At 36.4% G+C, this 12,815-nt stretch overlaps 1 protein-coding gene across 2 annotated transcripts in view; it reads left to right on the top strand.

Annotated features, from left to right (window-relative positions):
• Positions 1–12,815, top strand: part of TGFBR1 (transforming growth factor beta receptor 1) — a 32,252-nt gene that overhangs the window by 6,059 nt on the left and 13,378 nt on the right. For both annotated transcript variants that reach the window (XM_038174427.2, XM_072033356.1), the window contains exons 3-5: positions 370–612; positions 5,817–6,047; positions 12,227–12,394. In XM_038174427.2, the coding sequence (XP_038030355.1) occupies positions 370–612; positions 5,817–6,047; positions 12,227–12,394 (642 nt within the window). The remainder of the gene's footprint in view (positions 1–369; positions 613–5,816; positions 6,048–12,226; positions 12,395–12,815) is intronic.

Genomic DNA, 12,815 nt, shown 5'->3' with positions numbered 1-12,815 from the left:
ATTTTTTTTTTAAACTTCACAAATTCTGCAAGCATTCCAATTTTGAAGTTGCAGGTGAACTTGAAGGCCTAAAGTACACCTTAGATTTTGCAAATAAAATTTCAAGAGCCTTGGCATAAGACATTAATATCCTGTGTAGGAACGGTAGAGTCAGTTTTGAAGACTTCTGTGCAAGTCAAATAAAAACTGAGTAAGCATATAGTTGCTTTTGTTCACTGTAATACTTAGTCTTCAAAAATTTACGGTGCAAAAGTTATTAATGAACGTGTTAAAGTAAATTGCACATCACAGAATAACTACATGTAATGTATTTCATAGAGTTACAAAAAGAGAAGAAGTTTTACCATTTCCGTTTCTTTTTACCTTCAGGTCCTACTCCAGGAAAACCAGCTTCTAATCTAGGACCTGTGGAACTGGCAGCTGTTATTGCCGGACCCGTCTGCTTTGTCTGCATTTCACTAATGTTGATTCTATACCTTTGTCATAACCGTACTGTGATTCATCATCGTGTGCCCAGTGAAGAAGATCCCTCGCTAGATCGTCCCTTTATATCAGAAGGAACTACTTTAAAGGATTTAATTTATGATATGACAACTTCAGGCTCTGGGTCAGGTAACGTCATACTTGTAGTAGCGGTTAAACTGTTAAAGAGCTTTGTAAAACATTGTTTGTTTTTTTTTTAATATTGTCAGATCTACTTAAACTTGTAAATGATTAGAATAGGAAGTAGAGAAGATGCTGCTTTTGTGTGGATTTATTTGATATTGAGAAAGATTGTAGTATATGAAAATAAGTGATTTTTAGCTCTAAATTCATGCACACCCGTAGCTATTGGTGTATAAAGAATATTTTAAGTATAAGTTAATATTTTAGCCAATTCTCTCCTTAGAGAAGATGGTGTGTCAATTGTAAATTGCTGCAGACCATGTCTGAAGAATTTCTATCCCTTGATTTCATAATTTGTATTTATTAATTCCGGCTTCAACAGGTATTCCTCTGGGATGAAGAGGTTATAGTCTGTTTACTGCTTATAGTCTTTGCTATTGTAATCCTAACAGAGTTGCTTATAGGATTGTGGTGGTCTATCATAGAGATACAGTTTAACAGGCATTGATAGGGGATGATGCATCACACAAAACATTGCAGAAATTAATCAATCTATGGTCCATGTTAAGTTACATATGTTCTACGGGAGTGAGGCACCAGGTTGTGTACAGAAGTAGTTCCCTTCTAACTTCTGTAGATAATCACAGCGCTTTTACAAACCTTTACGTGGCTCCTTTCCCCCACTACTTTAGATCAGAAGTCAGGTCTATGAATATGTAAATTTAGGATTAGTTGTTGATTGACCTTTCCAGTTGTTACTGGGAATATCCCTTCATTTGCATTCTGGCCTTCCTCCGTCTGGTACTTCTGAGAACTTTCATGTTTGAAGATACTCTCTGGAAGTATGCCTTCAAAATAAGTTCTTGATAAGCTGGGAATCACAGAAGAAACTTATTCCAGAGTGGTTCAAAGTTATTGAACCATTTACATCCTTCTCTATTTGCAAATGTTGGGTGGTTTTGGTTGGTTGTTCTTTTGGTGGTGGTGGTGTTTGTTGTTGGATGGGGTATTTTAGGGTTGGGGGGTGAAGTGGGGTGTTTGGAGGTTGGATGGGTAGTTTTGTTGCTTTTTGTTGTTGTTGTGGGGGTGATGTGATTATCATGGGAGTGGAACAGGAAGTGTTTCAAGTACTTACTGTCAGTGCTGTTGGTAGTGTTTATATTTGCTGTGACTTGTGTCATTTTGTCTCAAAATTAGTCAATTGCTTACTAAAAGTTCTAATTCTTCCGTGCCTTAGTACTTGAATGATAATTTCAGCATCCTGATTTTGGTACGGCACATTTAAAAATGAGAGGACTCCTCAGTTATGGAATAAACTGAGAGTAGGAACAGTGATAGGAACAGAGCTGCTGGTGACAAAAGTTTCTGACATGGTTAAGCACTGAGCTGTATGAATGGTATGCTGCTGGGGAAAGAGGATGCAAGAAACAGGAAATGTACAGAATAGACAACAATCCAAATTTAGTTGTAAGAGCCATAGTTACTCAGCACAAAGCACTTACGTAAGAGTCACAGCTAAGAAAATGTTTGGGCTGTTGACCTAGAGTGAATGTTCATGCAGAGGGACCAAAAAACTTGAGCTTGTCAAGTAAAAAATGGATTCACCTGTTTCTATGGTATGGTATTGTTTGAAGAGCAGCGTATCAAATGAAGTGTACAGAATTCTAAAAATGAGCTTACTGCTGAGATCAGAAGGGAATTAGGATTCATTTTCTGTGGTGATAAATACTAAATTGCTGTTAATTATTTGACTTCTGTTAGTATTTCCTTATTGTTCCACGAGGAGCAAAAGAAAATAAAGCAAGACCTGAAACAATTACAGGCTTGATGAAAGGAATTCATAAAACTTTCAAAGTAGAAGCTGAAACTTTAGCAGAGGGCTCTAAGAGAAAGATTTCAGAGTCTTTTGGAGCTGAGAACAATTTTCAGATCATCATGCAAATCTTGGAAATAACTACAGATTGTATAGATGGATTGGGATGCCCCACTGTAATGCTATAACTTGCAAGTGACAAAGCAACTTTCCTGCAAGAAACAGGAAGGGGTCATATGAAATGGGAGAGAAATTTCTGTCATTGATAGATGAGTTCAAGCACGTACTTAAATGAGTTTGAAAACCAGAGGATCATAAAATCAATGTTGATCTGAGTCAGTTCAACTAGATGTAAAACTACTAAAACTTATCCGCAATTCATAGAGGTTTGAAGAGAATTAAGTTCTCCCAGTTCGTAGGTTTTTGGGTTGCCTTTCAGGGAAGGTCTTTTGGGGAGAGACTTATCCAGGTACATTCTGCACTGTAGACCAAATGTTTGAGAATATGAACAAAAAACTGATAGAGCAAGTCCAGAGGAGTTGCTCTAACAAAGCTCTCCTACAAAGACAGGCTGAGAGAGTTGGGATTGTTTAGCCTAGGGGCGTGACGGTTCTAGCAAGATTTTATAGCAGCCTTCCAGTACGTAATGTGGGCCTACAGGAGAGATGGGGAGAGACTTTATCAGGGAGTACAGCAGTAGATAATTTCTTAAAACTGAGGGTGGATTTAGACTAGATACAAGGAAAAAGTTCTTTGCTGTGCATGTGGTCAGGCACTAGAAGAGGTTGCCTAGAGAAGCTGTGGATGTCCCATCCCTGGAGGTGTTCAAGGCCAAGTTGGATGGGGCTTTGAGCAACCTGGGCTGGTGGGAGGTGTCCCTGCCCATGGCTAGGGTGTTGGGACTGGGTGATCTTTAAGATTCCTTTCAGCTCAAACTGTTCTGTGATTCAGAACCAAAGTTACAGCAGCTGATTTTGTTGGCTGCCTTTAGTGCCTTAAAACTTAATTCCTGAATGCAGAATTTTCTAATCCAAATCAGGCAAAAACTTCTTATACATTATAAAGTCATTGGTCCTAATTAATCAGAGCACAGTTAAGATGTGGAAAGGAAAAAAGCTCTTCTCTTGAACTCTAAGAAGGCTTGAGGATACTTGGATATGAAGTATGAAGATGATGGATGCTTCATGGATAAATTGGATGACCATGCTTGAATATAAGATGACCTGTTGTTGAATTCAACGTGAGCTTGAATTTTTCTCATACTGCTGATTAGCTAACTGATTCTGATCTTCATGCACAGTTGAAAAGGAGCTGTACTTGAGCTTAAAAAAAAAAAAAAAAAAAAGATCTTGAAGTACACTTGTGTCCAGGGTGTATGTCACAAAGGCTAACATTATAGCCATCTGTAGCAAGTTACTTTTCAGGCATTCTGGTTTACAGTAATAGAGTTGCCCAAATTCCTGGTGATACATGGCTGCATTTCATCTGTAGCAAAAAGTGGAGAGTGCTCAGTTGAAACAGTGTCTGTGAGGTAAATAATTCTTACTGACTTAAGATAATTATGGATTCCAGCCTTCCAATATTGTTTCTGACAGCAGCAGTAGTAAAAGAAAGCACAATTGGAAAAAAAAAAAAAAAAAAAAAAGAGAGAGACAAATGAATTATGTAAAAATTGTAAAAACAAGTATAGAAGCAAGGTGGATTAAGCTTTGTATCTGTTTTGAGGTTAGCTGATATCCTTGGACATCTTTTTTATACAAGAAGTGTCATCCATAAATGGCTCACCATGTTGAAAGCAGCGCACCTCAAACTGTAGATAAACAATTTTTGGAAGCAGCTATAGAAAAAATAGTAGGTACATCACAACTTTCAAGTATAGAAGATCAACTTCAAATAGAAGTTTGTGTAAGGATTTTGCAGTAGCACTGAAGTGCTAAGAAAGAAACCTCTTCTGGTTGACAGAGTCAAATTTCACATTTTTAGAAATTAGTTTGGTCCTGTGGTTATTCTAGGTTGGTTTTTCTGCATTTCAAAAATTTGTCCATAAAGAATGCAAATTAGGCTTCACAGATAAGCATGTACAGTTTGAGCAGACAACACAGTTGACCTGAGGTCAGCTATTGCAACAGAAGTTTTGTGGTTTTTTTTCTTAGCAAATAATCATTGCAAGTCCTGAAAATATTTAAATCTTTAGTATATCAATTTTCCCCATCATTTCTTCATGTAGAATTACGCATATTTTCAGCGCAGAACATGCAGAAAATTCCTCTAAATCTGAAACTCCCAATGAGCTCCTCTGAACACAGCAGTGTTTTAATTTACATTGCTCAAAGACTCAATGCTGTTGAGCAGATCAGATGTCTTTCTAGTGCTGTTATTTGCAAAGAATGTCCAGAGATGGACAGGAAATAGTTATTTAAGCTTTTAGTTGTGATACATTTTCTGCAGCTTAAGGAAATGCAGATGTTCTATCAGCTGTTGGAACAGCAGTTACAGAGCAATAGATTTTCAAGTGTTTAAGTGAAATAATACAATATCAAAAGACCTCATTGTGAGCAGATGACTTGGCTGATACATTCACCCTGTAATGCAGTATCACTGCAGAATTCAACAAGCCTTTTAGTTACAACAAAAACCTACCCTTGGGGGATACCAGTGCTTCTTGTTTGTTGTGTAAGTTTATGGAAGCATGTTATGAGGTGCTGTGATTTGAATGCTTGTAGATATTCTGGAGCTGTAAAACCTGCATGAATGTGAGCAGTTTTCTCATGTATAATGCTAGTGAAGTGCACAAGTGTGGCCTGTGAAACAGGAAGATAGTGTTAAAAGAATGTTTTTCTATGTTACAGGGGCTTGGGAGTACTAACAGGCTGCTCATGTACTTGGTATCAGCATGAATGACAGTGTTGCTGATAAGCATGGTTTAACTTTGTCTTAGAAATGGACCAAGTCTCACCTAGCAAGAAGTCAAGTAAATGGATTAGTAGAAAAGGTGCTCTTGAGCTGCTTTGTCAAGAGAGTTATGATCTTTAACAACAACAACAAAAAAAATTAATCTGATTGTTCCATGGTTTGTTTCTTATGTTTGGTTAATATTCGTGGTGTTGTCCCCTCCCTCCTCCCCTCCCCCCCTCCCTCCCCCCCCCGCAAGTTTAAATAGAAAGGAAATTCGTATGTTACTTTTAAAAGCTGTAGAGGCAGTTTGCAGCATAATATATTTCAATATTTGTATTGTTGGCATTTAAAACTGCAGACGGCATCTTATCAATATACTCATTACCAGTCTCCAACAAGTTGTCAAACTCTTATGAGTCTGCATTCTAAGAGAAACATCTTAATGGAAAATAGATCCGAAGTACTTACTTTGTTTAAGGTTAATATTAAATCTTCTTTTCAGGTTTACCTTTACTTGTGCAAAGAACAATTGCAAGAACTATAGTACTTCAAGAAAGCATTGGTAAGGGTCGCTTTGGAGAAGTATGGCGAGGGAAATGGAGAGGAGAAGAAGTTGCAGTGAAGATCTTCTCTTCAAGAGAAGAACGTTCATGGTTTCGAGAGGCAGAAATTTATCAAACAGTTATGCTACGACATGAAAACATTCTCGGATTTATAGCTGCAGACAATAAAGGTTGGTAATACTGTGAATTAATTTTGCTTTTTGTATTCTGCATCAGAAAAGATGGTAATTTTAAAATCTGTTTTGCAAACATCCAGTTAAGAACAGGAAGAAAATAATATTTGAACATCTGGTGTTTCGTCAAGTTTAATTAAAAAAGTACTTTTTTTCTGGAAAACATGTTTAAATCTTTTAAATAGCTATAATTCAAAAAGATTATGTATTTAATGAGGTGTAATTTCCACAAACAAGTTAAAATGTTAACTGAACTCGATATCAAAAAGTAGCTGCATTATCCAATCAGCCTGCAAGTTTGCTGAATACCTTTACTTTCCTAATAGCCTAACAAGATAGACGTGTGGGACCAAGAGAAATAACGTCTAATCTGGTAATCCTAATATAATGAAGGAGGTAGAGAATTCATTTTTCAGTCTGAGATATGAGAAGTTTTACATTTAGCAGTTCAATTAGAAAAGAAGCTGTAAAAAAGCTATTAATAGTTTGTTCCTAGTATTAAAAACCTGTACCTATCTCCTGTTGTTGGAGTATACAAGTAGAATTCTCTTTAATTATCAGTAGACCAATTTCAAGTGTCTATTTCTCTATGAACATGTTGAATTGGAACAGAACCCAAAAGTTTGTGTGAAACACTCCCCTTCTCTAAGGAACAGTTAGCTACAGTTAAATTGTTCCTAACATGTTTAACATGTTTGTCTCCAAGAGCTTGGATATCCACAGCATACTAAGCAACTTGTTCCAGCCATGTAGTATGCTTACCATGAGAAACTTAGTCTTAATATCCAATACAACTTTAGATGTGACAGTAAGAACAGGTGTGAAAGCATGAGTTTGTTGTGATGGACCTACTGGAATATCTGGAATCTGCACCTTAAATGAATACATTCATTGTATTAAAGATGCTAATGAAAACGCCCCTCTGCAGAAGTTACAAGCACTATTTCAGTTAGAAGTGCCATGGATATATCACACTATCTTAGCTGTAACTTTCAAGAAAATCAGCCTGTGGTTAAGCATAGCAGTCTCCCATTTTGCCTCAAACCCATAGTTTGTCCCAAAACTACACTTGACTGCTGTGCACAGGGGGTATGAGGAAGTTACCCTAAACTAGTGGGCTCCTAAAATAATTCTATAATTGCTGGCTCAGGTTCGAGATGCAGTACAGTGGATTTGCATTTAACTTGAACATCTCTTGGTTCCCTGCAGTACACTATAATGTGATGTAAAAAACAGTGGTTTTTTGTTTGTTTCTGTTGTTAATATGCTGGACTTAAATTGGGGAAGAAATCCTTTGTTAAAAGTTCATGTTGTTATTTGAGGCTCTCTTGTTCTCTTGAGAACTAGTTTGTAATCAGTTTACAAGAAAAGGATGAAGACATGTTTTGAAAATGCTGTAACTTTTTATTCTGTCTATTTCTCCAATGGTGTTACTATCTAATCAGGTGGGAAAAGCTTTTTTCACAGGAGCTTACTGCTGGTTTATTTCACCTACCAATGCAGAATTCTCAGGATAGCCTTCTGCATCCTCATAGCAAGGAAACCCGTACACACCATTATCCCCCTAGATTAAGGATTCAGAAGTCCTGAATATCAAAAGGAGGTTAATATGTCAACTGTACTTTAGAATAGTTGGAGCCCCCTGTGTACCATTAAATGGGGTAGCACATAGGGACCATTAAGGAGGTAGTTCTTTCACTTTCCCAGGTATGCTATCATCATACTTTAGAAGGAACGAGTGTATCACGTTACAGCTTTAGAGAGACAGTAGGCTTAAAAATGCCCATTAATGGTCTTTCGTTATAGATGCTAGTGTTTCCTGCTAAGTGCTTACTAGGTGCCAGAAGCAAGATGAAATACTACTTTGCAGTGGTAATAGCTGTGAAGGATTTGCATCCGTTTCCCCATAGGGCAGGAGAAATGTTGAATGCATTTGGGAGTTGCTACAGCCTAGCTGGAACACATGAAGTCATTCACCAGGAACCTGATGATGTGTTAGTTACCTTGCAAAGGTAACTAAAAAGATACAGCAGTACAGGGAATTCCTTGTGCAATACCAGTTCATAGCTTGCTAAAAGTTTCAGTAATGCATAGAGATTAATTTCTCAGGAGTAGGTTTTCCTGTGTCCATTGAGTGCTGAAGACTTGTTTCTCTTTCGTTGCATGTAGTGGTGTAAAAGTTGGCCAGTTTGATGCTGCAATTTTCTCTGCTTTTAAAAGCATTAATAAGGTCTCTCTTCTTAACACCAAATGTATTTTTCACAACTTTGGGGAACTCTTTGGCTGACAATTGTATCTGTAAAACTGTAATCTATACAAGCACAGATCAGCTAAATCAGTGAAATTCAGCTCAGACAGTTGAGTCAGTTTGACCATCAACTCATCAACCATCACTCCTCATTTTACACTATTTAGGCATTCCATGTGCCATAATGTTCCTCTCCCTGTTTGCCTACATTTGTTCAGAAGGCTGCAGGACCTGGTCCTATTATCTGCTTTCCCGTCTGAAGATTTACTGGGAAATATGTGCTGCTGTTAAGCCAACTTGAAGGCTGAAAAGCAATAAATGTTTTTGTCTGCAGTCTCGTTCTGCCTGGCTAGAACATTTATGTTCTGGTTAGCTCTTTACCTAGCCAGGAGTTACGTGCTAACTTTCAAACACTGCCAGGTCAGAGAAATTGCTTTCTGGGCCATGTGTTGTCTTCTTTTGAACTACCTAAGCAGGTAGTTTGGGGCTTGGGTATTTTTTGCTTGATACCCAATGCTAAAGTGTGTTAAGTACCTACAGTATTTTACAAGCAACGGCAGCAACCTCTGTTCACAGTACTAATTACTTCCCTGGGTTCAACTGTCTGTAACCATAACTCTATAGTCACATTTTGAGTAAGGTGAAATCTTATACTGTATACTTTTATGTAAAATTATGCGTTAAAATAATATGACTTTTCTGTTCCTTCCCCTTTGTTCAGTCAGACTACCTTATATGTTAAGTAGATCCCTAAGAATGTTAGGCAATATATTGCAGAGAAATTGCTTCCTCTTGAGAGAAGTAATGTTTGTGTTTATTCTGTTTGAGCTGTGATACTAGCCTGAGAAGAAGGCATTCGACAGGAAGGTCTTGCTAATCTACACAACTCAAGTGTTTTACATTAATTTAATCAGATGATTATCTATATGATAATCAAGCTTTTACACGTTTTAAAAAAAGAAAAAGCTGAAGTTCTCTTCCAGCTCCAATGGTCTTATCCCAGCAACTGCCTGAATATCTCATTTCTAGGAGTCTTACAGTTAAGGATTCCACTGTAACTGATCTTACCACTATTCATTTTCCTCATTTTTTTTCCTTAAATTATCTGCATGCCAAGAAAGGTTAGTTTCAAAGTACAGAGTAGGATACATTTTACTATGTGATACTAGAGAAATATGCAATTAGGCAGTTCTTAAACTTTAAGCTTCATTTAAATATTCAACTTGGAGCATAAATCTTGGGTTCAAAGTTACCAGACAATACTGTCGGACTTCAAAACCTAGTTAGGGTTTAGCTTTAAGACAAGCATACATGTGTCCAAATTTTTGTTGTAAGAGTAACAACTTGAAAAATAATTTAGTAATGATGTGAAAAATGCTTTAGTGAATTCAATCAGTGAATTCAATTTTAGTTGAAACTTCATTACATAGATTTGCTAAGGTAATTGTAATGAATTCTGCTCTCCAGAGGGAGCTTGTCTAAAATGAACGTTGCTTGGAATTCACTAATGTTTTTTCACATCCTGTAACCAGTGCTCTAACGATAAATCTGAATGTTTCACAAGTCTAACAAAATAAGAAAATTCTGAAGAGAGAAATAAACTTATTGCTTTAGAGTTATTTTGATGGTCTGAAAATATTGTTTATCATAGATGGATTAAATAACTATAATTAAGCACTTTTAAATTGGTTGGGTTTTTTTGAAGATACCTAGTTTCTTGTAATATTTTTGAACATTTTGAAATTGCATGAGACTCTTGATTAAACTGTGTTTGCTAAATTAGATTACCTTGTCTTGGAAAGTTGTTCTACTGCATATAATTATAACTGTGTATAATTACTTTTTCATACCTGATGATGCAAATGCAGTGGTTGAAAACTTCACAGCAGATGCTGTTTACTGCAAAACCAAAATATTCAAGTCACTAGTAATTAACCACATTATCAACAGTATAAGAAGACTTTAAGTTCATAGCTTGGGTTCTGCTTATACCACTGAATAAATACGTGTATAGTTGGTCAAATTTAATAAGGTGGAGATATTGTAGTAGGTTCCATCTAATAGCTGAACAGTGATGTAATTATTGCTGCATTTCAGATTGTCTGTAAATAATATTTGTGTAAGCTTGGATGTAAGACCATGGCTTGTTTAAATTCTTGTTTGGTATCCACAAACAATACATAATACAAAAAATCATCATTTTTCGGAAAGGATAGTGATACAAGCTTTATTTTTTCTTCTTTGGAAAAAAGATAAAAACAAACTAAATATTAAAATTTGAAGGTAAATAATAAAGTTGTACATAAGGAAATAGAGTGATCTATAATTAGTAGTGTGTTCTCTTCTTAGAAACTTAGAGTTCAGAAGTAAAAAATTTTATGCATAGACAATATAATCTTGTTTCAAAGCCATGATAATGCTTCAGAAACTGTCTAATGTCTTTGAAAGATCTATTTAAATGCCATAGGTCAGTACACAGCTTAAAATAAATTGTTTAGGTATCTCTGCCTGAAACAGTGCCTGGGCTTTAACACTATACACATACCTGTTGTTTGATCCTGTATTTGACTTCTCATGTTTCATATGAATGGGACTTCTCATTGTGTGTTAAAACTAGACAACAATAAATAGAGAAGTTAGCAGTGTGGGGATATAACTGATGAAGCATTGAAGAATTGCTTCTGCGGATATGTTTTAAGGGTCTTCCCACTGCAGTAGCAGCTTTCCAACAGTGTTTTACAGTCAGGGCATTTGTCTGCTTTCTTTCATCTGTTTAAACAAAACCTAGTTGAGACTGAGTTGTGAATGTACAGAGTCAGTATTCTTTCTATTGTAAGAATTGGTTGAATGTAGATTAGACTTCTGTTTTCCTACTCTGAAGTGTTCTATTGATTCTTATTACTACTTACTACCTTTTTCTTTAATGGTAACTCTAGCCTCCATACAGATGTCCAAGTAGAAGAGATTCTTTAAAGTCTTCCCTGCCAGCCACAGGTGCTTGAGTAAATACAGCATTTCTTGATCTGTAGATCGTTGTGTGCCTATGTGATGTTTCTGAGCTACATGTACTTGTGAGGGGATTGAAGGAAAAGGAAAAGAAATATAAGACCCTCCAATTTGGAAACTAGACTTTCCAGTTTGTTCATCAGTATGTTTATGATAGGAACTAATTTCTGAATTCACTTCTTCCTATTCTTCTGATTTAGTTCTTCATATATTTAGCTTATGCTGTTTTCTCACTTGTTATTAGAGAATGGCTGTATAAACCAGGATAGAAAGTCCAACAGAAATTGTTAAAGAGTAGTTATCCCATAGAAAGAGATTAAAGGCTTTTCTACAAAGTAGCTGTAAAAACACTTGTTGGATCTACCATTGGAGTTGCTTTTATTAGGTTTTCTGATTGTTTTGTTTGTTTGTATTTTTATGTTGTATCTTTCAGTAGCCTCAACTTCAAGATATTTTGTGTCCATTGTTTTAATAATTTGAACAATTTAGCTGTTGCATCTCGCTTGTATGTCTTCAGATATTTGTAAATGTATTACAACCTGTCTGGCTCACAGTTCAGATACTGGTGGTGTTAGTTTTGCATCATGTATTCAGCATTGTTCCCCAAGCAGAAGAGTTAGGGGAAGGCAGGGCCTGACTAAATAACCTGAATAACTATTCACCAATAATGTCACCTATGAACAATAGTGGCGTTAGCTTTCCGCGGTTTGTCTTTTAGTTTAAAGAAAAGAATATTCCCTAAGCTGTTCAGATTGCACATTGGTAGGCCCAGCCCTTAAGGTGGCATTTAAGTGTTAAAGAGACAGAAGTAAAGACTTCAAGTCCAATTGGCTGAGGTTGCAAGAGAGTTTGTAACTTGTAAGCATTGTATAAAACTGGTATGTATGGGGTATGCGGTATTCATGCCAATGTTATTTTGCAGACAACGGTACGTGGACTCAGCTGTGGTTGGTGTCAGACTATCATGAACATGGGTCGCTCTTTGATTACCTGAACAGGTATACAGTAACTGTGGAAGGAATGATAAAACTAGCTTTATCCACTGCCAGTGGCCTTGCTCATCTTCACATGGAAATTGTGGGCACACAAGGTAATCTTACAGTTCTTCAGTTTGTCCAGTGGATAATACTAGATTTTTTTTAAATAGCACATACATGTTTTTCTATTGTAATTCTCTTCTTAATTAGAACATCAAACTCTTTTAGGGTGTAGCTGCTTTGCACACAGCTGCTTGTTTTTGTGATGAGAAGGCATCTGAACACAGCACTGATAGTGAGGTTAATCTTTTGAGGAGCTGAGTGAATTGAAAAATGTCAGTCTGTGATAATTTCTGAACTAATATAAGTTCTTAATATAATATAGACTGATACTGTTTCAGTATCAGTTTCTACTGAGGACAATATGAAAATAAGTTTTCTCCCACTACTAAACAAATACATGGTAAACTTCCAAAAATATATGATTTATACTATTAGGCTTTTCCCTTTCTTCTCAATTGCCATGCCCTTTCC

This window comes from Anas platyrhynchos, chromosome 2 (assembly GCF_047663525.1).
Source record: "Anas platyrhynchos isolate ZD024472 breed Pekin duck chromosome 2, IASCAAS_PekinDuck_T2T, whole genome shotgun sequence".
Lineage (NCBI taxonomy): Eukaryota > Metazoa > Chordata > Aves > Anseriformes > Anatidae > Anas > Anas platyrhynchos.
Note: the sequence above shows the minus strand (reverse complement) of the source record. Positions and strands in the feature narration are given on the sequence as shown.